Raw genomic sequence first — 24,589 nt, 5'->3', positions numbered from 1 at the left:
GCCTCTCCCAGATACTTTCACGTGACCCCGTCCATCGAGTCCCCGGCTGCGTGTGAGCTTATTCACGACCGGAGCGCGATGATCTCACTCGAGCGCGCGACGCATGTTCGCCTTGGCGGTCTTTGGGCGCCTGATGAGCTCATAGTTGCGCGGTGGTGTCAGCGGGTTCGCTGGCGTTCGTGCGCCTCCCCCAGACCCACACACGGAAACACGCACCTATTCGGAGTTCCAGACGCCTGTTTACACGCACCACCCTTCGGTGGGCGGTGCGGCTCAGGCCCGCCCCCAGGACCGGCCCGTGTCCCACCCAGTATTTGTGCGGCGCCAGCTGGCCCGGCTGCCTTCGGTGCAGAGAGGCTGGGCTTGCAGGCGCAGCAGCTCCGGAGGTCACGCTGGGCGGAGAGCGGCAGGGGTTATGCTGGGCAAGGATTACATGCTGGCCATCATTCTGGTCAACTGCGATGGTGTGCACGGACGGGCCCAGTGGGAAGACCAGGAGCTGAGGGAGGACGAGGGAATGCGAAAGGCTACTCTGGGGCTCAGAGACAGGGTGGGGGATACGTCTCTGTGTAGGGACCGGGGGAAACGAATGAACCCGATCTTTACGTGTTATGCCTTCAAGATTGGGGAGCTTGGATCTTCAGCCTAAGAACTGACCCATTTTGTGGATGGAGAGTGGATTATGATAACATGTTATTGTGAACTCACAAATATGCTCCCTTTTTTTCTAACCCGGTGTTCCTGTAGATGACTTGTGGGGGGACCAGAGTCTGGAGGGGGAGCCTGGCCTACCCCCTGGCTGGAGGAAGATCCATGATGCTGCAGGTACTTACTACTGGCATGTACCCAGCGGTAGCACCCAGTGGCAGCGCCCAACCTGGGAACTAGGAGATGCGGAGAACCCAGGCACGGTAGGTGGAGTGTGAGGAGGGGGTCTGAGCCTGTGTGTGGACCTAGGTCTGCTGCTACACTGACTAACTCCCACTCCATAGGAAACGGAGGGGATTTGGGGACTGCGGCCCCCCAAAGGGAGATCCTTCTCCAGCCTGGAGAGCTCACTGGACCGGAGGTAACAGGGGTGGCCCAGGCAAAATGAAAGGTTTGGGGTTCCATGGCATTCAAAAATGCAGCTGGACCCACGGCCTGCTTTCCAGCCTAGGGTCTTGATTCTGTCCCCTGTTTTGGGTTCTGTTGTGTTACTGACTCTGTCCCATGTTCTTAACTGTTAGTATTTTGAGTTGTATTCCTTGTTCTAAGCTCTTGTTTGTAGCTACATGTTTTTCATATTCTTGGTCCTAAGCTATCATGTTCTAGACCTTGGCCATTAAGTCCTGTGTTCTAGGGTCTCTTGTCCTAGTTTGGGGTTCTGGTCTACATATTTGACTCTGCCCCATTTTGTGACTTTTATTCTTTTTTTTTTTTTTTTTTCCTTTTGAGATGGAGTCTCACTCTGTCGCCCAGGCTGGAGTGCAGTGGTCAATTACGGCTCACTAAAACCTCTGCCTCCCGGGTTCAAGCGATTCTCCTGTGTCAGCCTCCCGAGTAGCTGGGACTACAGGCACACGTCACCACACCTGGCTAATTTTTATATTTTTAGTAGAGACGGGGTTTCACCCTGTTGGCCAGGATGCGCTCAATCTCCTGACCTCGTGATCCACCCGCCTTGGCCTCCCAAAGTGCTGGGATTACAGACATGAGCCACCGTGCCTGGCCTTGGTGACTTTTATTCTATGTCCTATGTCTGGGTCCTCTGTCCTGAATTTTCCCTCAAATTCTAAGCCACACTTTATGTTCTGGTAGACCTCACAAGTGTCTCTACTATAGGAAATGTGGTCCTCTTAACAGCTCTGCTCTGTTTCAGTAACTCTCTGTCCTGGTATGGTGAAGAATCATACATCCAGAGCATGGAGCCAGGGGCTAAGGTAGTGACTTGGGCCTCAGGGCATTGGGAGGTCCCAAGGGAAAGACCAAGGGTGGGATTGGACTGAGCACAGGTCATCAAGGATGAAGGCAGGGCGTTTGTATTGTGGCACCCGCCACCTTACTCCATCCCTATTCCTGTCCCCTCTCCCAACCCATCAGTGCTTTGCAGTTCGCTCTCTGGGCTGGGTAGAGGTACCTGAAGAGGACCTGGCACCGGGGAAGAGCAGTATTGCAGTCAATAACTGCATCCAGCAGCTGGCCCAGACCCGCAGCCGGAGCCAGCCCCCAGATGCTGCCTGGGGTGAGGTAAGTTGGCTGGGCCCCACAGTGGGTTTCACCCAGGGCCCAGCAGAGGTAGTTGTCCCTGAATTGCCTATTTCCCATGGCAGTGATCTTTATCTGAGCTCTGGACTGACCTCTGTCCTTGGTAGGGCCAGAACATGCTAATGATCCTGAAGAAGGATGCCATGAGCCTGGTGAATCCCCTGGACCACAGTCTGATCCACTGCCAGCCTCTGGTGCACATCCGTGTGTGGGGCGTGGGGAGCTCCAAGGGTCGGTGAGGACTCCTACATTCCCCCAAGCGAGAGCTACTTCTCCCTCCCTACTGCAGGCTGTGATCCCCACTGATGCTGATCCCCAGTACTTGAACCCCTGGACACAGATCCTCTGATGTGGACCCAGGACTGCCTTCCCTGCCTGGTCCAGCCCTGGTTGGGGAGGGTGGGCCCAGCTCAGCAGGGACAGATGGGGGAGAGCCCGAGAGGCTGGGCTGATTCCCTTCTGTGCTCCCACATGCTTCCGGAACAGTGACAGGTGAGTGAAAACCAGGTATCCTGAGCCCCATCCCTGACCTCCCTACTCCATCCCTGCCATATCCCTAGCCTGACTTTCCAGCCTCCTGCAGGCTCCTGCCTCTAACCAGCCTCTACCCCAGCCCCATCTCTGCCCCTGCTAGGGACTTCGCTTTTGTGGCAAGTGACAAAGACAGCTGTATGCTCAAGTGCCATGTGTTTCGCTGTGATGTTCCTGCCAAGGCCATTGCCAGTGTCCTACATGGGCTTTGTGCCCAGGTAAGGGTCAGGGGTGGGGCAGGGAATGTGGGTAAGGGATTGGGTCTGAAGCTTCCAAGGTAGTTGGAGGGGTACTGGCCCTTTTACCCTAATTTCCTTCTCTCCCTATGGGTCATGCTGGCTTCATTGTGTTTTAGATCTTGTCAGAGCGAATAGGGGTCAGTGGTGATGCCTCTTGCTGCTCCCCAGATCCCATCTCCCCTGAAGACCTGCCACGGCAAGGTATGGGGAGGGGAGTTCTGCATTGCTGCATCGGGCTGCTTCAGTGCTGCTTTGTGGTTGGGTGATTTCTGGTTATTTAGAACTTTTGTGGATAAATTTCTGAGGTGTTTGGTCTCAGGGATCCCAAGTTGTGAGTTGGAGGAGTATCTATGAGTCTTTCTTCTTACAGCACCAGCTTTGACCTGAGTCCTGGCCCCATCAGAAGGGTGGAGAAAAGGGTAATTGAGAGAACTTCCAGGCCAACTTTATGTTTATATTTCAGTGGAGTTGCTGGATGCGGTGAGCCAGGCTGCTCAGAAGTATGAGGCACTGTACATGGGGACACTGCCAGTCACCAAAGCCATGGGTGAGGACTGAGGAGGCTGCATATGGTGGGCTGTGTAAGGCAAGGGAAAGGTGAATGAGGCGGGGCTCACTACCATTTCTCAGAGTCCTCCCATGGCCTTGAATGTACCAGCCTTCCCAACTCGGATTTCTAAGCCTTGCCCCAGTTATCCTGTTCCCGTATCTCTGAATCCCAAGTCAGTGAGAGGGGCCTAGACACTCCCTGCAGACTCTTTCTTTCTTTACAACTGGGAGACATGCTGGGCATGTTCCCCTAGGCATGGATGTGCTGAACGAGGCCATTGGTGCCCTCACTGCCAGGGGGGACCGGAATGCCTGGGTCCCCACCACGCTCAGTGTGTCTGACTCTCTCATGACTGCATACCCCGTTCAGGTACAAGAAGAGGGTGAAGTTGGGGGCTTTGGAGGGGTGAGCAGGGATGCTGAGGGGTCACTGCTTGCTGCCAGAAAAGTTCAGTGGGTCTGGCCAGTGCTTGGCCCTCTAGTGACTAGGCCTGGTGTGGGCAGGCAGAGGCCAGTACAGAGGAGGAGCCATTGTGGCAGTGCCCTGTGCGCCTTGTGACATTTATTGGTGTTGGCCGCGACCCACACACCTTTGGCCTCATCGCTGACCTGGGCCGTCAGAGCTTCCAGTGCGCAGCCTTCTGGTGCCAGCCCCATGCAGGGGGACTCTCCGAAGCTGTGCAGGCTGCCTGTATGGTGAGTCAGGGGTGGGTATGGGTGGGTGGGATTGCCCTGCAGCTGCTCTCCGCTATTTCCTGGGGCTCAGGGTCAGCAGCCTCTTGAGAGATCATAAACCTGGGCTGATTCTGGTTCATTAATGTTTTGGCCCTCATGCTGTTTTTAGTAAGTTTTAATTAGTTGCCAATACTTACAGGCCAGGACATTTCACATAATAATCACTATCTTCTTTTTGTTAAAATATCAAGAGCTCTGGTACTCGGTTCACACGTATAAATGTCAACATGCAGCCAGAATTGTGCAGAAGCGGTGCTCTAAAGAGTGGACATTGTTGATCCTGTTTGTCTTATTTAGGTTTATTTCCTGGCACCTGTGGGCATTTGAATGTGGGTTGCTTACACTTTGTTAGTTCAGTTCACTCATTCATTCAACAAATTTGAGTGCTTACAGGGTCCCAGGCACCATAGTTGACCCTGAGAATTTAGTGCTATAAAGGGCACAGTACTTGCCTTCACAAAACACTTAGGATAGAGCCAAGAAAGACCAGAAATAAGTTGTACACCACTGGTTGATGGAAGAGGTGGCCCTTTTAGGGGTCAGGAAGAGCTGATAGAAAACCAAGAGTCCAAGAAGGAAGTTAGTCAGGTGAAAGGGAGTGGAGCAGGTGTGCCAAGCATGGGAGCCTTAGCTGTGAAGGTGAGAGTTATTGGTGGATGAGAGTATCTGAAAGAATCTAGTGTATCTGGCATGCAAGGGGGATGTAGTGAGAGATACCAGAGAGAATGACAGAAGCCAGGTTATGGGGAACCTCACAGGTCAGGGTGATGAGTTCATCTGGAGGCACTAGGAATCATTGAAGCTGGACAGTGAAGTCAGGTTTATGAATTAAGATGACCACTTAAGCTATAGTATGGCTAAAAGATTTGGAGGACACAAGAGAGGAGGTCGGAAGGATAATTAGGACACTTTTGAACCTTTCAGATGAGATGACTGGGGGCAGGTGCATTGGGGCTGGAGTTTGAGTTGTATACCCTTACCCTTGACTAGGGAATCTGCTTTGCCAGGGACTAGCCCACAGCAGTGAGAGATGGAAAAGAGGCAGCATAGTGGTACATGTAATTGGGAGTTCAGGATCTGCAATCAGAAAGAACTAAGTAGAATGCCATTTCTGCCTTTCTCTGGCTGTGTGACCTTGGGCAAGTCATATAGTCTCTGAATCTCAATTTCCTCATTCACAAAACAGGGATAACGCCTCATAAATAACTTAATTATACAAAGCACTTAGCAGTGTCCAGCCTCCTTAAGTGCTTGATACACGTTTTATGATTTTTGAGCTACCTGGAATGCTCTAGAAACTTCACATGTAGCCAACTACCAACCTTGTTATCAGATAGAAGATTTGGCCAGTTCTCTGTCCAGCAGAAGCTTTCAGGGAGTCTAGGGGCAGAAAGTAAGGATCCTCAAATTCCCCTTCTCCCTAGGTTCAGTACCAGAAGTGTCTTGTGGCCTCTGCAGCTCGAGGCAAGGCCTGGGGTGCCCAGGCCCGTGCCCGCCTGCGGCTCAAGCGGACCAGCTCCATGGATTCCCCGGGAGGACCCCTGCCCCTCCCCCTGCTCAAAGGAGGGGTTGGCAGTGCAGGGGCAACCCCTCGAAAGCGGGGTGTCTTCTCTTTCCTTGATGCCTTCCGGCTGAAACCCTCTCTGCTCCATATGCCCTAAACTTACCTGGGAAGGCTGGGGAAGGAGGCTCTAGGTCCATGCCTAACACTGTACCCCTTTATTCCCCAAGGCCTGTAGCCTCTCACCCCTTGGAGCCTTCTCTGCCTGTCCCTCTGATCCTTGTCCACCATCTATTTATTGCCCAATTTATTGTTTATATGGATGACTGGGAGGCACTGCCCCACAACCTAGGACCCTGGCTCCCCTTTCCTTGGGTCCTTGTGTTCCTTGCCCGTCCAACCATGGACAATTGGCTCTACCTCAGTAACACTTTATAGCAAAATCAGTGCAAATAAAAATCCCTCAGTGACCTCACTGGGTATGAGTATATTGGGCCTGGGACAGGGCTGGGGGCTAACAGCCTGTGTGAGATCAGTGTCTTTGTGTCTGTGCTTGATATTGGTGGCTCTCTGTAGTCACATGACCAATATAGGTGTGATGGAGATCTGATGTCATTCATTCAACAAACATATTTTCTAAGGACTTCTCTGTGCCAGGCACTAAGCTAGGCGCTGGGGATGTAATAAAATAGTCAGGGTCCCACCTGAGACTGTCAGACAGGGAGATGAACAAGAGTCAAAACAGATGTGATGTAATTCAACTAGGACATCTCAGAGGGTTGTAGGGTTGTGGCAACTCAAGTGAGACACTTAACCTGGCCTGAGACATTCCAGAAGGCCTCCTGAAGAACTGACATCTGAGCTAAGTACTGAAGGAAGATGAGTACTAGTGAAACTACAAGACGTGAATATGTAGATTGTGCAGGGCAATGCACAGAGGAGACTGAAGAAGTCAACCTTGCCAGATCACAGTGGGGCGTATGTGGGTAAGTACTGAAGGAAGATGAGTACTAGTGAAGCTACAAGACGTGAATATGTAGATTGTGCAGGGCAATGCACAGAGGAGACTGTAGAAGTCAACCTTGCTAGATCACAGTGGGGCATATGTGGGAGCGTCTGGTTGGTTGAACTTGCTCAAGTGAGGAGCTGGCTCCTGGACAACGACCTTTGGTGCCTTGTGACCAGGGCCCCAATACATTAGATAGAGCCTTCGAGTCTTGGGGAGTTTGGCGCAGGGTTCCCACGGCGGCTCCGCCGGTTGTGAACAACCATCCACCCTCGAGTTCCAGGCAACCCGCCTGGCCCAGGACGCGGCTCACCTGGCCCTTGTGAGCGGCCGTCCCGGAAATGACGCGCTGCCCCGCTGGCCAAGCGGAAGTGGAGATGGCGGAGCTGTACGTGAAGCCGGGTGAGCACGGCCGGTAGGCTAGGGGGCTAGGTCCTCGCCCCGGCCTAGGCTAGGGGAGGTGGCGGTGCGGGGTATGGACCCTCTGTCTCCCAGCCCCAATATAAGCTAACGGTGGAGTTCTGGGCTCGCTTCACACATCCCTCGCCTCCGTAGGCAACAAGGAGCGCGGTTGGAACGACCCGCCGCAGTTCTCCTACGGGCTGCAGACCCAGGCCGGCGGAACCAGGCGCACGCTACTCACCAAGAGGGTCGCCGCACCCCAGGATGGATCCCCCAGAGGTGTGTGGGGCCCCTGTGCTCGAAGACCGGCGGAGAATGGGCGGTGTAAGGGATAAGCCTGTCCGCAAGGCTTTTTTCTCTTCCCCGAGGACTCCTTAAGTTAAGGAGAGAGGTTTTGGGGTTCCAGTAAGTGTCTCAGGGCAGGTGCTTTTCCGAGCCGCTTCTCTGCTGCTTAGATTAATAAATGGTATATTGATTTAAAAAGACTATATTTTCATCCTAGGTAATCTCATCCAGACCCCGTGGCTTTTAATATAGTTTTTATCCTCAAGTTATTTTGTTAACCTGTATCTCTTCCCAGAAGCTCATAGTAGCATATCAGTTTGTTCATTCCGTCTTCACTTGGGTATATGATAATCGTCTCAGACTTCACAGTGATTCATTTATTTAATCACTGTTATTTACTGAGCACTTAACTATGAGTCAGGCATGGTTTGAGGGCCAACTAGGTAGCAGTGAGTAAAACAGAAGATCTCTGCTTTCAGGGAGTACACGTTGTAGCACTGGAGATGGACTGAAAGATGAAATAGTGGTGAGGGTGTACAGAGAAATAAGCAGTGATGTAATATGACTGGGTAACTAGGTGTCTGAGGGGCTGACATTTAAGCCACAGAAAGATCATGTACAAGAACATTCCAAGCAAAAGAAACGACTGCAACAGGAACAAGTTTGGCCAATTCAGAGACTGATGAAATATAGAGTGGCTGGCTACAGCATTGTGGGCTATGTACACCAGGATAAGGAGTTTGTATTTTAATCTACATAAAGTTGGAAGCCATTGAAAAGTTTAAAGTAGAGGAGAGCCACCTTTTCCCCGAGAATTTTCTAGGCCATTAAATGGACTGTGCTGTGGCCCCCAGAAAGGGACTCAGGTTTGGGACTTTCAGTTGCCCTCCATTCTTCACACCCTTTTTGCTGTAGAAGAATGATACAGGGCTTGGGTTTTTTGTTTTGTTTCGCTTGTTTTTGAGACAGAGTCTCACTCTGTGGCCCAGGCTGGAGTACAGTTGGGTGATCTGGGCTCCCTGCAACCTCCACCTCCCCAGTTCAAGGGATTCCCCTGCCTCAGCCTCCTGTGTAACTGGGATTACAGGCATGCGCCACCACACCCATCTAATTTTTATATTTTTAGTAGAGATAGGGTTTCACCAAGTTGGCCAGGCTGGTCTCGATCTTCTGACCTCTTGATCCACCCATCTCAGCCTCCCAAAGTGCTGGGAATACATGACATGTGTGAGCAACGGCGCCCGGCCCAAGACTTGGTTTCTTAAACTCAGCAGTATTGATAGGTTGTGGCCAGATAATTCTTCGTGAGGGCCTCTCCTGTGTGTTATAGGATGTTTATCAGCAACTCTGACTTCCACCGATAGATGTCAGTAGCATCCACCCAGTTGTGACAGCCAAAAGTGTTTCCAGACATTTGATATGTGGGTACTATCTTCCTAGCTTGAGAACCAGGGACTGATTTACATTCTGGAAAGATCACTGTGTCTGCTCTGTGAAGACAAGATTTTAGGGGAGTGGAAAGACAAATTACAGCTATTATGGTAATAAAGGCAAGATTTAATGATTTGCATATGGGTGGGAGTCAGGGTGTTAGGAGTTGAATGGATATGAGATGGAGAAAGTCAGTAGGAATGAGTAGATATATGAGGAACCCATATAACTAAAATGTTTTGCTTGATATAGGAAGACTAGGGGATAGTGGTTTTGGGGAGAGGAGAGTTTTTTTTTGGGTGGGGGGCTCTGCTAAGTTAGGCTATTATTTTTGGGGAAAGGTCTAGGCCAGAATTAGAGAAATAAGTCACCATTATGGGGATGGTATTTGATGTCATGGGCTTGAATAAGGCCAGGGACAGAGCCCTAGGGCTTGCTAGCATTCAAGGTTGAGTAGAGAAGGAATAAGCAAAGGAGACTGAGAAATGGCCAAAGAAGAAAACAGGAGAGGCCAGGCGCAGTGGGGTCATGCCTGTAATCCTAGCACTTTGTGAGGCCAAGGCAGGCAGATCACCTGAGGTCAGAAGTTCAAGACCAACATGGCGAAAATGTCTCTACTAAAAATACAAAAATTAGCTGTGTGTGGTGGTAGGCACCTGTAATCCCAGCTACTTGGGAGGCTGAGGCAGAGAATCTCTTAAACCTGGGAGGTGGAGGTTGCAGTGAGCTGACATTGTGCCACTGCACTCCAGCCTTGGCAACAGAGCGAGATTTCGTCTCAAAAACAAAACCAAAACCTTAAAAAAAAGAAAACAGGAGAGTGTAAAGTCATGAATCAATAGTGATGAATGCTGCTGAGATATCAAGATAGAGACAAGGAACCACTAGATTTTAAAAACATAGCAGTCACTAGTGATCATAAGAGCAGTCTCTGCAGTAGTGAGAACAGAAACTCAGCTGGAATGGTCTAAGAAGAGAATGTGAAAAGTAGAGTGACTATAAACAGCTCACTCAGATTCTGCTGTGAAGTGAATATAAGAAACGGGACAGTATCTGAAAATGGAATGTGAAGTAAGGGAGTGTTTTGATAGTAATATACTAGAGCATGTTAGTATGCTGATAGGATGATTCAGGAGAGAGGGAGAACTGATGATGTAAGAGGAGAGAATTACAGTAGGGAAGTCTAGAGAAGACAAGAGGCTAGGATACAGGGTACAGGAAAGATGGTTTTTGATAGGAGCAGGAACCTTTTCATCTATTACTAGAGGAAGAAAAGTGGCCACAAACGCAGGTGGGTTAGGAGGACTGGTGATGTGAAGATGAGAGAGTTTCTGTTTAATGACCTCTACATTCTCAGTGCAGCATCAGGCATAGTCAGAAGTAGATAGCAGGGGAAGGAAGAGAAATTCTGAAGAGTGGAAAAAATGAGGCAAAATATCCAGGCAGTGTTTGGTGCCTTTTAAAATCTAGTAAAACCATGCTGATAATAAAATATCGGCATGTTTCTGTTTTTCCTCCCAAGTGCAGGCAAGTTGGGTTTAATCAGGAAAGTGTGACAATGGGAGGAGATAAAGGAGGTAAGAATATTTATAAGGGAGTGATTTTAATGTATTGAAATCAAAGTAGCTGAGCTGGAAGGGGTAGGAAGGGATGCTCAGATTTTGGAGGTGACAGTATTGTGAACAAGGCAGGGGGATGAGAGGCTGATGTATGGTGGGAAAAAATGATAACTTGAGGTGAAGAGGTCAACTGAAACAAGAAATTACTAAATGAATTAATCATCATTGTGGATATTGATACCTAAAAGTATATTTTTGACTTTTCTCCTCCAGTCTTCTTTCTGTTAGTGGTTCCCATTACTAAAGTCAGAAACTAAGTAAGAGTCAACTTGACTTCTCTCTTCCTCACTCCCAATCCACTCCTGTTGCTACTTCCTTCTAAGTAATCTCAGACTACTCAATTCCCCTCATCTACTCTTTTACCCTAGTCCACGCTAGCATTTTCTCCTTCCTGAACTACTCAACCTCCCAACTGGTGTTCCTGCCACCACTGTTGACCTGTTTCCATCAGTTTTTCACAGAGCAGGCATGTGTAAAAATAAGTCTGGTCACATCACCCCTTGCTTTTAGAAACCTGCAGTGGCTTCCCAGTACCACTGACTTAAGACCAAACTCTCCTAAAGTCCTGCCAGGTCTGGAACCCCTGCTTGCCTCTCTAGTGATACAGCTCATACTACTTTCTTCATTGATAATTTTTAGCCATACAGGCCTCATTTCTGTCTCTTGAATAAGTCAAGACATTTCCTGCTTCTTGGGTACTGTTCTCACCTTTACCTAGTACCTGTTCCTTCAGCTCTCTTTTTTTTTTTTTTTTTTTTTTTTAAGAGTCTTGAACTGTTGCCCAGGCTGGAGTGCAGTGGCATGATTTCTGCTCACTGCAATCTTTATCTTCCAGGTTCAAGCAATTCTCCTGCCTCAGCCTCCCAAGTAGCTGAAATTACAGGCTCCCACCGCCACGCCCGGCTAATTTTTTTTTATTTTTAGTAGAGACAGGGCTTCACTATGTTGGCCAGGCTGGTCTTGAACTCCTGACCTCGTGTTCCACTCTCCTCAGCCTCCCAGAAGTGCTGGGATTGCAAGTGTGAGCCACCACAGCTGGCTCCTTTAACTCTTCATAGCTGCATCTATCCCATCCATTAGTTCTTAATTTAATAAAAACAGCTCAGTTTGTACTTTTTGCTACATACTAGTCTAGCAGCTGTATTTTTTTTTTTTTTGTAAGAGACAGGATCTTACTGTGTTGCTCAGGCTGCTCTCAAACTCTTGGGCTCAAGCTATCCTCCTGCCTTATCCTCCCAATTTGCTGGGATTAGAGGCATGTGGTACACTCAGCCTGTACCTATATTCTGAATCTTCACTGCAACCCTGTAAAGTAAGTGGCATTGTATACATCCCCATTTTAAAGAAGAGGAACCCAAACTCTGCTTGAAAGTAACTTGCTAAAAGTCACATAGCAAGTGAGCTCAGATAAACTTAAATGTACCTCAGAAGACCTTCCTTGAACACTTAGTCTAGATAGGTTCTCCCATTTTTCTTTATTACATAAACCATTTTCTTTGTAGCATGTAACATAATTTGGTAATTTTCTTGTGTTTTTTTCCTCCCTCTAGAATTAAACTCTCTAAGGTCAGAAAATTAATCTGTCTGGTTTACCTCCTCCTGAGTAGCCAGGATTACAGGTGTGTGCCACCACACTCAGATAATTTTTAAATTTTTTTGTAGAGACGAGATCTCACTATTATTCAGGTTGGTCTTGAACTCCTGAGCTCAGGCAATCCTCCTACCTTGGCCTCTCAAAGTGTTAGTATTACAGGCATGAGCCACAGCACCCACTGGTCTACTATTCTAATCTTTTAGTGCCTGGCACATTGTCTGGCATAGAGTGGGGACTTCATAAATGTGTACTTTTGAATGAATAAGTTGTCTTAGAGAGTAGGCCTTCTTAAGAGTTAAGCTTCTTACCCATTTAAGCCACGTTGCTTGATCCTGCTGTACCTTTTCAGTCCCCGCATCAGAGACTTCTCCTGGGCCTCCCCCAATGGGGCCTCCACCTCCTTCAAGTAAGGCTCCCAGGTCCCCACCTGTGGGAAGTGATCCTGCCTCTGGTGTGGAGCCAAGTTTCCCAGTTGAGTCTGAGGCTCTGATGGAAGATGTGCTGAGACCTTTGGAACAGGCATTGGAAGACTGCCGTGGCCACACAAAGGTAAGCCCTAGCACATCAGAGGTTAGAGAGGGCTCCCATCCACAGCCAAATCCAGAATGGCTCCCAGAGATAGACCCTCTGACCCAATGGACAATGGCTCCTAATCTGAGAGTTATGGACTCCTTCAGAATCTGCTAAGGCCTTCTCAGTGAAATGAACACAGGATTTCAGGAGCATTAACAAGACTTTTGAAGACCAATCAGTAGAAGGTGCTGTGGGAACAAGAGTTGAATTTAGCTCCTATTAGTGAACAACCTGATTTTCTGTACTTCCATGGCATTCAGAGCAGATGCTGCTGATTTTGTGCCCAGGAAATTTATATTGTGCCCAGTTAGGGAGAAATAAACCTCTTCTAGGTACAGTGTTTTCTTAGTTCTTAGAAAAAGAGATTTGAACAATGTCAAAAGAAAGGGAAAGTAGCATGGCAATTTCACTTTTTTGGCTCTTAGTTTTCTAATTTGTGAAGTAACACTATAAGATGAGCTTCTGAGAGTCTGAGAAGCCCCTAAAATTTTTAAATTCTAGTCACAGGAGATCCATAGATTTCATCAGCTTCTCAGTGGGGTCTCTAATCTTTGGGTAAAGAACCAGAACTCTAAAGACTAAAGTGTGGGCCAGAGAAAGCAGGTGCTTCCTATATGGTGCTGCCTTTCCCTCTCCTCCCTTCATTGGGCTGGCAGCACTGAATCGGAGGCCGTCTCTTAGAAACAGGTATGTGATGACATCAGCCGACGCCTGGCACTGCTGCAGGAACAGTGGGCTGGAGGAAAGTTGTCAATACCTGTAAAGAAGAGAATGACTCTACTGGTGCAAGGTATGGGTGGATTCTTTGGTATAGCCTAAATCCCTTGTCCTGCTGTGGTTGGCTGTGTTGGAGCAGGTGCTGAGATTATGATTGACTGGGAGGGGAGGCATGGAAGCTCTTTTACCCCAGGCTGCTTGCTTAACCCCCATCTGTCTTCAGAGCTTTCAAACCACCAGTGGGATGCAGCAGATGACATCCACCGCTCACTCATGGTTGACCATGTGACTGAGGTCAGTCAGTGGATGGTAGGAGTTAAAAGATTAATTGCGGAAAAGAGGAGTCTGTTTTCAGAGGAGGCAGCCAATGAAGAGAAATCTGCAGCCACACCTGAGAAGAATCAGACCATACCGGGCTTCCATCAGGCACCATGATCGTCGGTTCCCCAGACTCACCTGACACCATCTCCTATGCCTTGGAGGACTTCTCTTACTTGGTTCCCTCTTAGCACCAATGAGACTGTCCCACTGGGCCTGACCCACTTATGAGGGAAGAGGTCCCACCTGGGCCAGAGGGAGTTCATGTGTTACTCATAACATGCATTTCAATAAAAACATCTCAGTGGTGGGTCTTGGATAGATGAACCCTTCCTAGGCCAAGCTGGTCCCCTCTGGTGTCTTTGTGCTGCTCCCTGTGCATCTGCAAACTACTGTTTACTCTTCTCCATTCATCAGGAAGGGATCTGCTGGGTACAGCCAGACTACTGCCTACCACTTTTTCCCAAATTAAACTAAAAGCACATCCTGTGCTGGGCAGAACAGCTCTGTCTTTGGATGGTTTCATTTCAGCATGAGAACAGACTCAAATAGAACAGGGAGATTGATAAATAGGTGCTACAGAGATTAGAACCACATTGAGTGGGGTTTTTGCTGTATAAATTGAAGGAAAAAAATACCAGATTACTGAGATTTAGGATTGTAACTGACCAAACAAGCTGCTGCCTCATTTTGGGCTTCAGTGTGAACTCTAAGGTCTCCTAGAGGTGCTTGGTGGATTCTCATGCTGTGAGAAGGGAGGATACAAGGTTTTTGGTGTTGGAATAGAGGAACTGGTACTTAGAGGTGGGAAGCAGAAAAGGCATGGGGAGAGGCTGGGACAGCACCTCTTTTCCAAGAGTCCTGCTTTGGAATGGATAGGGGAGGGGCTGCTGGGGAGGCCTGGTTCCAGGAAGGCTGCTTCCTGGAAAGGCAGGAACAGCCCTTGGCAGGGGCCAGGCTACTGCTGTTTGTGGTTTGGAGGCTCATGTAACCTGCCACTGTAGTCTCTTAATTGTTGCTGGAAGTGGGCCTGGTGGGAGCTGGGAATGGACCTGGGCCCTCTGAACTTGACCAGGCCTGCAGGGCCCTCTGCTGTGTGGCTGAGATGAGAAAATCAACATTGAGGAGAACACTGGAGCCAAGGTATTTCTTTGAATGTTTACTAAGCAGCCAGAAGGCGACTTACTCCATTCCCCAGTTCCAGCCCCTGAATATAGAGGGTTTAGCGCTGGGAGAAGTACCCACAGACCGAAGAGGAAGTAGAGTTAAGGGCTTGGCAAGTTGCCCACTCCTATCCCTGGTCTATGCCTCAGAACTAAAGAGGCCTGGAACTAACAAGTCACTCCCTTCCAGATTAGATGAGGCCAGCTGGCCTTTGGATGCCCCAGGAAGAGGTGGTGGCAGCAGGGATTCCTCTGTAACTCCACACACAGGGTCATCTGCACTGGATTAGATGTCCATTTCAAATTGTGCGTCATCTGGAGAGAGAAAAGGTAGGAGCACTGGTTGCTGGTCTGAGGATCTGCAGGCTCAGCATCAGTGCAGAAACCCCTCTTGGAATTGAACCCCCACACTGTGTCACTGGGGCATTTGAAAACAGTCAAAAGGCTGGGACGATTCTTAATTCCTGCTTTCCTTACCAGGTATCTCTTCCTCTGTCTCCTGCTCCTTTAGCTCCTCCAGCTTGGAGGGTGGGGCTGTTGGAGGAGTTGTGACTCCGGGAATCTGAGGGAGGCAGCAGGGGGGTGTCCGGGCAATGGGTGAGTTCTTGCACTCCAGCAGGAACTTTCGGTCGTAGATGATCCTGGTGCCTGTCAAGGGGTTGGGACTGAGGTAAGAATCAGGAGCTTGGGTACAGAGGTGATGGGTCCCAGACTCAGGCCTTTTGGAGCCTGGAGGTGACGGGGGTGTTGAACTTTCCTGTGTATCAGAGAACATCTGCTCTGAAGCCCAGCTAGGTTCTCAGCAGACAAGCCTTCATAGTGCTTAAAATCTTCCACGCCTAACCAAGATGTGAGTATAAAGCAAGTGGGGCATCCCAGCTGGTACAGGCTATGGACTTTATGGGGCTCTATGTTTGGGGGAGCTTCAGATCTTGGCTGGAACACTAAACTTGGAGTTCTGCTACTTCATGCTCCTCCTCTACCACTCTGGAACCTCCTTGCTTTGGTTCACAATGTGAGACCTAGACCAACAGCCTCAGGTGGTTCAAGAAGTGAGAGTTGTAAAGGGTTTCACCGAGTGCTGTCACCTGGGCTATCTCCTGCAGGGAGGAACATACTGTTCTAATCCTGACCCCTCACAGGTCCTATAAGGCTCATACTAGCTCTGAGGAACTTGGCCCACATAATGTCCTCGAAGGTCCATGCCCTGTTCCTCCCTTTCGCTTCATGGTGGCAGGAATCCCTGGGTCGGGAGCCCAGCAGCTTGTGATCCCAGGCTGCTCGCCCACCAACCAACCAGACGCCACCCAGCAGCACATAAACGGAGCAACGGCCCTAAATGTTCTAGCCACCACTTCTCAAGACCCGGTGCTTCCGGCAGAGGTCACTCTCGGTTGGGGGCCCTGGCTCCTTTTCCTAGGCAGCAAAGTCGCAAGGGGTGGGAGCGTAGCTAAGACGCCAAGAACCCAGGCCACAGTGAAGGATTACAGCCCAAACACCCGGAAGCTAGGCTCTTAGCCTTGCTGCATCACTTAGAAGTTTTTGGGAACCGAGCCGCAGCTCCAAACAATCTCCCCCTAAGCTGCAAACTGTAGAGGGGCCTACAGACGAGTCCTAGGCCCGTACCTCCCTTACCCCCGCCCCTCAACAACACATGTCCGCAGTCTGCCGACCCCTGCCCGGCCCGCTGACCTCCCGGGGTAGTGGCGTATAGCGTGCCCCCCGGCGTGGTGCTGTAGCAGTCGGGCAGCTGGTCCCGGCCCCCGGGAATCGGGCAGCTAGTGGACGTTGACATAGCGAGCAGGAGGAGCAGCAACGTAACCGCCTGGCGTTGAGGTCGAGGAGCTCAGCTCTGAGTCTGAGGCGGACTCAGCCGACCACGTGCAGCCGCTGTCAACAACACTAGGCCAACGTCACGCCCAGGGCGGGCCACCGGCCCGTCACTCAATCCGACGGTCCCACCTTAACTGCTAGGAAACCAGCCCGGTTCAGAGAAAGCTGGAAATGCGTCCAAAGTCCCAGGCCCCGCACCGGTTTCCAGTTCCTGCTGGCCAACCTGCCTCTGAGTGCTGCAGCAGCTCAGTTATTTACTGTTTATAGCTGGTAGCTGGGGGCAGGTGAAGTAGGGCAAGAGTTTTTATCCTGTATTAGTTAACCCATTCCTCGCAATAGTTTTGGATAGTAAAGCACTGTGATTAGCCAAAGTCACACATCTTGTGGGAAGGGAAACTGGGATTCAAACCTGATTGCATCTGATTCCAGGACTGTGCTCTTTAGCCCAGTTGTGTACTGCTTTCCTTTTTTTTTTTTTTTTTTTTTTTTCTTTTTTGAGACGGAGTTCGCTCTTGTTACCCAGGCTGGAGTGCAATGGCGCGATCTCGGCTCACTGCAACCTCCGCCTCCTGGGTTCAAGCAATTCTCCTGCCTCAGCCTCCCGAGTAGCTGGGACTACAGGCGTGCGCCACCATGCCCAGCTAATTTTTGCATTTTTAGTAGAGACGGGGTTTCACCATGTTGACCAGGATGGTCTCGATCTCTTGACCTCGTGATCCACCCGCCTCGGCCTCCCAAAGTGCTGGGATTACAGGCGTGAGGCGTATAAGGTTATTTTATGTAGACACAGTGATATGAGAGGCTAGAATGAGGTGGTAGTGTTGGTACTTACTTAGCTGAAGACATATATACACTGAAAATCTTGAACTCATCCGGTTGTCCTCTGTTTGACTTCCTCAAAATCAGTACTGCCTCCACTCTCCTTTTCCCTCACCAAAAATTAAGTATAGACTACCTGACTACATCCATTTATCAATATTACCTCAGCTCTGGCTTCATCAGATTTCCCCTTAGCTCTAATTTCTTCACTCATTTAAAAAATATATTGCTTCTTAAACTATTTTTTGAGATAGGGTTTTGCTCTGCTGCCCAGGCTGGAGTGCAGTGATGTAATCTCGGCTCACTGCAACCTCTGCCTCCTGGGCTCAGGCCACCCTCCCACCTCAGCCTCCTGAGTCGCTGGGACTACAGGCACCTGCCACTACACCTGGCTAATTTCTGTATTTTTTGTAGAGACAAGGTTTCACTATGTTGTCCAAGCTGGTTTCAAACTACTGAGCCCAAGTAACCTGTCTGCCTCAGTCTCCCAAAGTGCTGGTATTATATTATATATTCTCAAACTTTTATGTGCATATAAATCATCCGGAGATAGTTAAAATGAGAATTCTGATACAGTATTGATCTGGGGTGAGATTTTTTTTGAGACAAGATCTCACTGTCACCCAGGCTGTAGTGTAGTGGTACATCATGGCTCTCTGCACCCTTAACCTCCTGGTCTCAAGTGACCCTCCCACTTTAGTGTCCTGAATAGCTGGGACTACAGGTGCATGCCACTGTACCTGGATAATTTTTAAATTTTTTGTAAAGATGGGGGTTCTCACTGTATTGCCCAGGCTGGTCTCAAACTCCTGGGCTCAATCGATCCCCCCACCTTGGCCTCCCAAAGTGTTGGGATTATAGGTATGAGCCACCGAGCCCAGCCAATTGTGGATTTTTTTTTCTTTTTTGCGACAGAGTTTCATTCTTCTTGCCCAGGCTGGAGTGCAATGTCATGATCTTGGCTCATGGCAACCTCCGCCTCCCATGTTCAAGTGATTCTCCTGCCTCAGCCTTCCGAGTAGCTGGGGTTACAGGCATGAACCACCACACCCAGCTCATTTTTTATTTTTAGTAGAGACAGAGTTTCTCCATATTGGTCAGGCTGGTCTCAAACTCCCGACCTCAGGTGATCTGCCCACCATGACCTCCCAAAGTGCTGGGATTACAGGCATGAGCCACTCCGCCCAGCCAACTTTTGTGGGGGTTTTTTGTTTTTTTCTTTTTTTGAGACAGAGTCTTGCTCTGTCATCCAGTCTAGAGTGCAGTGGCACAATCTTGGGTCACTGCAACCTCTGCCTCATGGGTTCAAGCGATTCTCCTACCTCAACCTCCCAAGTAGCTGGGATTACAGGCACCCACCATCACACCCGGCTAATTTTTTTGTATTTTTAGTAGCGACAGGGTTTCACTATCTTGGCCAAGTTGGTCTTGAACTCCTGACCTCAAGTGATCTGCCTGCTTTGCCCTCCCAAAGTGCTGGAATTACAGGCATCAGCCACCAGTCCTGGCTGCAATTGTGAATTTTTAAATACAGTAATGCAAATGCTTCAGGGCCTCAGAAACACACTTTAGGTAGCAAGGGTATGTATATTTTATTGTTCCCCAAAGGTTTTCTAGCATCTTACAAAGTGGTGCATGCCAAAATGAAGTCTTAGCAGTGCTGGAGGGTAAATAATCATTTATGATAACTCACCTTTTATGCAAGGTGAGGAAGTGTCTGACAGGGGTAATGGGAGAAAAGGGTGGAGGATGATGAGATTTGAGGATGGAGACTTCAGCCTAGTGAAACCAGGTGGGCAAAAGGGTGGTGGCTGTGAGGATGGAGAGAAGTGGATGCGATTCAGATATACAGAGGAAGAATAAAGTGACTGATTAAGAGTGGGGTGAGGAAAAGTGAGTTAAACTAGAATAATTCTCAGTCTTTTGGCTTGAGAGTCTTGGTGGCTAGTAGCACCAATATGATAGGGAAAATAGGAAGAGCAGCATATCTTCTATGAGGCAATGAATATGTATCCAGATGAAGCATAGTAGGAAGCTAGATATACTGGTCTGATGGGGAGAACTCTGGATTAGTGGCTCAAATTTGAGTGGTGTGAAATTCAAGAGTGTGGGGATAGGCTGGGATCGGTGGCTCACACCTATAAGTCTAGCATTTTGGGAGGCTGAGGTGGGAGGATTGCTGGAGCCCAGGAATTCAAGACCTGGGCAACACAGCAAGACCCTATCTCTATTTATAAATAAATAAATGAGTGTGGGAAGAGATCTGGGGATCTCATCTGGGGAGAAGATACAGTGTAGAAGCCTGGGCACATCAACATTTACTTATTTAAAAGGTAGTGAAGAAAAAGAATTTGCCAAAAAGAGACTGAGAAAGATGAGTCAGAAATAGAATCAGGAGAAAAGTGTCAAAGGTTTTCAAGAAGGGTCATTAGGAAGTGAGGTCTTCCTTCTACTAATCTCTATCACAAAATAATAGCCACAGTTACTACTACTGTAATGACTACTGCTTGCAGGTAACTGCTTTGGAGTCACTGTGTTCTATAAGGGCTGGAGAATATGAGAATAAGGCTGGCTTTAGAGAGAAAGCCAGATTCATCATCCATGCAACCTGGATGAAGAAACAAGAATTTAAATCAGAGGGTCAATACTAATTACTGGTTGGGCAAGGTGGCTCATGCCTGTAATCCCAGCACTCTGGGAGGCTGAGGCATGCAGATCACTTGAAGTCAGGAGTTCAAGACCACCCTGGCACACATGGAGAAACCCCATTCTACTAAAAGTACAAAAATTAGCCAAGTGTGGTGATGAGCACCTGTAATCCCAGCTACTTGGGAGGCTGAGGCAGGAGAATTGCTTGAACCCGGGAGGCGAAGGTTGCAGTGAGCCAAGATCATGCCACTGCACTCCAGCCTGGGCCACAGAGTAAGACTCTGTCTCATTAAAACAAAACAAAACAAAAAAACTAATGACCTATTAGAATATGAAAGTGTTTAAAAAAATACCTATGCCCAGTCCCCACTCCCAGAGATCTGCTTAAACCTATAAGGAAATACCAGGCCTCTGTTACCAGGCAAATTGCTTTGGATTCAAACTAATACACCATCAAGATAAAAGTAATCACAAAATAGGTTTGCAAACAGATAATTTGATTCATGATCTTCTTTTCCAAATTAGGTGCTGAAGCCCAGGGTCATACCTTTTATTGGAGGCGGTCTTAACACACTTAAGTTTTTGATACTTAAAACCACCTTTCTCTCACCCATTGCCTAAAGGAGAGGATGGAGGCCCATGAACCTGCCTGTTAGCAAATGACAAATCACTGGGGATAAACAGAAAATGCAACACTACCAGAGCCCCTCACTATAAGAAAGTGTCCACTGGGAAGACATCATAACTAGTTATATGTCTTGGTAGAAATGCTTCTTGCTAGTCAGAGAATGAGATGTTCATTCAGAAGCTGTTTTCCTACAGGCTTATTTGCCTTTTCTTGGGTTTACAATGTGGTCCAAAGGTCTTAAACAGTAGGACAGAACCACATATATAGTAAGAACTCCTCTCTCTGGTTTGAAATTATAATGTAGCCAGCCTTTCCCCTTCCTGTAAGTTAACTAAAACTGAAGATGGTCTGCTCTTGCACTAGTTTTGGAATTGGGAGGAGGACTCGGCCAGAATCTATATGAAGAGAGGGAAACCATAGTTCCAAGTCCTGAAATTTCTTACCTCTGGTTAGGAGAGGCCACCATTGGCCGTCCAACTCTCTTCTTCGGTCTGGTTAGCTGAGGTGATGGGATTTCCCCTTTGAGAGCAGGGACTGAAGGAAGCAGACTGGCCTATAAAAGGGCAAGTCAGCACACTGTAGCCATAATAGGTTTAAAGGGTCTTAAAACATCAATAATTTTATTGGTAGTGGAATTTTATTACATTGAACACAAGTTGAAATAAGTGGGTCCAGAAACCTTGATGATTTAGTTTCATTTCTTGAAAGAGCTGTTATTTTCACTGGATTTGATCTAAGCCTTAGCAGGATGTTTCTTCATGACTTGAAGGCTCACTAAGGATGTGCAAGGTTTTCTTTTTTTTTCTGAGACCGAGTTTCGTTGTTGTTACCCAGACTGGAGTGCAATGGCACGATCTCGGCTCACCACAACCTCTGCCTTCTGGGTTCAAGCAATTCTCCTGCCTCAGCCTCCCAAGTAGCTGGAACTACAGGCGCACACCACCATGCCCAGCTAATTTTTGTATTTTTAGTAGAGACGGGGTTTCACCTTGTTGACCAGGATGGTCTCAATCTCTTGACCTCGTGATCCACCCGCCTTGGCCTCCCAAAGTGCTGGGATTATAGGCGTGAGCCACCGCGCCCGGCCAGGATGTGCAAGGTTTTCTTCTGCCTCCACTAAAATCTCAATATTGGCCCCCATAATAATAGCAAGATTCATTTTTATTCCTTCTCAGAACCAATGCTAGGGGCTCTCGAACCTCAGCACTGTAAACATTCTAATGGCTTCTAATATTTCCATATCTTATATTCTCATTCCAAGAAGAAATCCTGTGTTAGAACTAGAAGACTCTTGAGTTCAATTTCAGATGAGAAAAGTGAAGCCCAGAAAGGTGAGATGATTTGCCTAAGGTCATAAAGCTTCAAATGGCAGAAATGAAAACAGAATTTAGGCTCTGACTATTGTTCCACTGTACCCACACTGTCTCTTCCCCATATCCCTTGTATATTTTGAAAGTAATTAAGTTCTTACCTGAGCTAGGTTTTATCCAAATGTTCAGGTTGGTAAAATAGCAGTAAAGTAGTGCCAGGAAGAAGCAGGCAGAGGAAGAAGAGATTTAGCAGACGAAATGAGGTTGGGAGCAGGCTACTGGGATCCAAATAGTCAGAAAGAAAGGAAGGAAGCGCTGGTAAGAGGGAAGGGAGAAGCGTATCCTAAAGAACTACTCCCAAATGCATAACTGTTGTTTTCCTCCCACTTCTCCTAGGGATTCCTCATAATTGCCTCCTTTCTCTTCATGAATTCTAGTTACTGACCTGAAATAAAATTTCTCATTTGGTTGTCCTCAAGGTACAGAATATGGACTTAAGGGTTCCTCCAGACAATTCAAATGTATTACAGACAGTTAAGATAGAATAAAACTCACCTTTTTGTCCCACTGAATAATTTATTTAATATTATTTCTCACTAGTCTATATTAATCAAGAGTAGTTTCATTAATTTCACCAATTTTAGGTGATTTTTCTTGTTGCTGTTAATGGAAAGTGGAAACAGCAAGATATGCAGGTGATCCAAGGAGTCTTTTGTGCACCCCCAATTGCCCCTCACAAAGGTCAGGGGACCTCTTAATGATACTTGATATGGCTATCAATCACTACAAAGGTAGTAGCTTCAATATAAACAACACTTTCAAAATACATTCAAAACAGAAAATAAGAAATAAGCTTAATTAAAGAAGCTTTCTTATATGTAAGATGATATAAAAGATCAAAAAAGCAGGTATATCTGACATAGAACAAACATGGTGTGTCTGATGTGGTCTTGACTTTAGGACCTGGGCAAGAAAATTAAGAATTCCTGTTGGCATGAGGGTAGAAAAGTGCTGCTAATATAGTTCTGTCCCTAGTTACTACTCTTTTTCTGTGCAACCTTCTTTGCCTTGATAGGAGTTTTGGCTTCTCTATCAGCTCCAAACATTTTCTCATTTTCTTTTTTGTACTGCCTATACAGACCAGGAAAAATTCTGCTATATTATAACACAAATAAGTTGATGACTATACTTTTCAGTGGGATAACTTTTCCTTCTCTATGCATCCAATTCTTGGTATAGCCTATGATTTGGCCAAAGCAGCCCATTCCACAGTTCCTCTGTTTAGCTTGTTAAACATATTGGCTCTCCATGCTTAGGGCCATGGAACTAAGCCCAGAATTACTCACATATTTATATATATTACTCAGCTGATTCAGTAAGACAACAGAATGACAGGTGTCACCTCCCTCTTATGTCCTAACTCAAATAAAGCTTAAAATATCTATAACTGGATAAATATTTCAGATAAAAAAGGTCAGGAAGCACAGAAGGAACCTGAAGTTGATAATTTGGGTGTTCCTACATTTATGTAGTGTCATCTGATTTAAATCCAATTGTTCTTATTGACATTCTCATGATCCATAAAGAACAAAACCTATCAGTGGCCTATCTGCTAGCTAGCTAAAGTCAGGTAAGACACATTGCCAGAGCTTGAAACGTTCTCATATATTAAAGGATATGAAAAACAACAAGGGAACAGGGAATGTTTAACACAGAATAAATAGGTAAATAGTCTTAAAAGTGCTTTTTCAAGGCAGTCTAATAAGGGACTTGTGTTAAATGTGAGAAGCCTGTTAAAAATATAGTATTAACCATCTGGTTCAATATAATGTGGATTGGGTGGTACCTGCATGACCACTGAAAGGATCACACCCCACTTCTAAACACTGTTCATCTTTTTATTGAATATTCTGGTAAATATTTCACATTAATACAGGCTACATTAAGTAGAGCCACTATATGACAAGAAATTTACTCAACTTTTTCCTTTTTATGTAAACAATTATACATGTATTTATCACCCTAAAAGGTTGAAACATGTAATCAACTAATTATCTTCTGCATACAAGTAGTATTCAGTATGTTTAGCCAAAAGCACTAAGGTCATATGATCTTAAGTTCAAAATGGCTAAACTAACCAGAGAACATAATCAGGTGGATAGGAAATCAATTTGTTCTTATACAATGGGCAATCAAATTTCCATTGCTAAAGCCTCAGAGAAAATTTCTTAGGCACATTTAAAAAAAATCCCCATGTTTCTTCCAAGGTCATAGGTTTCTCAAACAAGGCTAAAGAGTAAAGACCTTCTAACTTAGTTGACATATTTGAGATGCATGTTTCCAATATGAGGTGCCCACGTGCCAGGCCAAATCTGAAAAGGGGGAGGAAAAATTGGAATTTCTAATTAGGAATCTTTAGACATTTACAAAACGAATATAT

At 47.3% G+C, this 24,589-nt stretch overlaps 4 protein-coding genes across 16 annotated transcripts in view; 2 read left to right on the top strand and 2 right to left on the bottom strand.

Annotated features, from left to right (window-relative positions):
- Positions 1-13: 13 nt before the first annotated feature.
- Positions 14-6,277, top strand: APBB3 (amyloid beta precursor protein binding family B member 3). Of its 5 annotated transcripts, none has more exons than XM_003732215.6 (13): positions 87-464; positions 748-911; positions 993-1,069; positions 1,862-1,922; positions 2,083-2,229; positions 2,355-2,482; positions 2,734-2,739; positions 2,882-2,996; positions 3,134-3,218; positions 3,481-3,564; positions 3,821-3,936; positions 4,071-4,262; positions 5,726-6,277. In XM_003732215.6, the coding sequence occupies exons 1-13, from the start codon at positions 416-418 to the stop codon at positions 5,960-5,962; spliced, it is 1,461 nt and encodes a 486-aa protein (XP_003732263.1). In that variant the 5' UTR covers positions 87-415; the 3' UTR covers positions 5,963-6,277. The 5 variants fall into 5 exon arrangements, with proteins under 5 accessions (XP_035141967.1, XP_003732263.1, XP_002744283.1 ...); XM_002744237.6 differs by having other exon boundaries at positions 2,861-2,996; XM_035286076.3 differs by lacking the exon at positions 2,734-2,739 and having other exon boundaries at positions 14-550.
- Positions 6,278-7,175: 898 nt separating this feature from the next.
- Positions 7,176-14,089, top strand: SRA1 (steroid receptor RNA activator 1). 2 transcript variants are annotated; one of them, XM_002744265.6, is made up of 5 exons: positions 7,176-7,210; positions 7,364-7,489; positions 12,489-12,688; positions 13,394-13,502; positions 13,653-14,089. In XM_002744265.6, exons 1-5 carry the CDS (start codon positions 7,186-7,188, stop codon positions 13,862-13,864), a joined length of 672 nt encoding a protein of 223 aa, XP_002744311.2. In that variant the 5' UTR covers positions 7,176-7,185; the 3' UTR covers positions 13,865-14,089. The 2 variants fall into 2 exon arrangements, with proteins under 2 accessions (XP_002744311.2, XP_078217055.1); XM_078360929.1 differs by having other exon boundaries at positions 7,364-7,534.
- A 900-nt stretch (positions 14,090-14,989) lies between these two features.
- Positions 14,990-16,764, bottom strand: EIF4EBP3 (eukaryotic translation initiation factor 4E binding protein 3). Its single transcript, NM_001205007.1, has 3 exons — positions 16,603-16,764; positions 15,388-15,558; positions 14,990-15,225 (listed from the first exon to the last, which is right to left on the bottom strand). The coding sequence occupies exons 1-3, from the start codon at positions 16,703-16,705 to the stop codon at positions 15,197-15,199; spliced, it is 303 nt and encodes a 100-aa protein (NP_001191936.1). The 5' UTR covers positions 16,706-16,764; the 3' UTR covers positions 14,990-15,196.
- Positions 16,765-21,278: 4,514 nt separating this feature from the next.
- The window catches only part of ANKHD1 (ankyrin repeat and KH domain containing 1), a 124,355-nt gene continuing 121,044 nt past the window's right edge, over positions 21,279-24,589 (bottom strand). For 6 of the 8 annotated variants that reach the window (XM_008985836.5, XM_078352696.1, XM_008985838.5 and 3 more), the window contains one exon: positions 24,027-24,521. In XM_008985836.5, coding sequence (XP_008984084.1) covers positions 24,462-24,521 — 60 coding nt within the window. In that variant the 3' untranslated portion in view covers positions 24,027-24,461. Of the gene's footprint in view, positions 21,393-22,310; positions 22,428-24,026; positions 24,522-24,589 lie in introns of those variants that run through there. The other 2 variants (XR_013527904.1, XM_008985848.5) reach the window with 2 other exon arrangements.

The sequence above is a fragment of the Callithrix jacchus genome, chromosome 2, assembly GCF_049354715.1.
Source record: "Callithrix jacchus isolate 240 chromosome 2, calJac240_pri, whole genome shotgun sequence".
Lineage (NCBI taxonomy): Eukaryota > Metazoa > Chordata > Mammalia > Primates > Cebidae > Callithrix > Callithrix jacchus.
This window is presented reverse-complemented; position numbering and strand designations above follow the sequence as displayed.

What these genes read in the sequence shown, in the direction of transcription:
- EIF4EBP3 (NM_001205007.1), bottom strand. Translation starts at nt 16,705, where the DNA reads ATGTCAACGTCCACTAGCTGCCCGATTCCCGGGGGCCGGGACCAGCTG. An exon ending in ATACGCCACTACCCCGGGAG is followed by an intron (nt 15,559 to 16,602) that starts GTCAGCGGGCCG and finishes ACCCCTTGACAG; the next exon opens with GCACCAGGATCATCTACGAC. An exon ending in GACAGAGGAAGAGATACCTG is followed by an intron (nt 15,226 to 15,387) that starts GTAAGGAAAGCA and finishes TTCTCTCTCCAG; the next exon opens with ATGACGCACAATTTGAAATG.
- SRA1 (XM_078360929.1), top strand. Translation starts at nt 7,186, where the DNA reads ATGGCGGAGCTGTACGTGAAGCCGG. An exon ending in GGAGCTGTACGTGAAGCCGG is followed by an intron (nt 7,211 to 7,363) that starts GTGAGCACGGCC and finishes TCGCCTCCGTAG; the next exon opens with GCAACAAGGAGCGCGGTTGG. An exon ending in ACCGGCGGAGAATGGGCGGT is followed by an intron (nt 7,535 to 12,488) that starts GTAAGGGATAAG and finishes GTACCTTTTCAG; the next exon opens with TCCCCGCATCAGAGACTTCT.
- APBB3 (XM_035286076.3), top strand. Translation starts at nt 79, where the DNA reads ATGATCTCACTCGAGCGCGCGACGCATGTTCGCCTTGGCGGTCTTTGG. An exon ending in GAGAGCTCACTGGACCGGAG is followed by an intron (nt 1,070 to 1,861) that starts GTAACAGGGGTG and finishes GCTCTGTTTCAG; the next exon opens with TAACTCTCTGTCCTGGTATG. An exon ending in GTGGGGAGCTCCAAGGGTCG is followed by an intron (nt 2,483 to 2,881) that starts GTGAGGACTCCT and finishes TGCCCCTGCTAG; the next exon opens with GGACTTCGCTTTTGTGGCAA.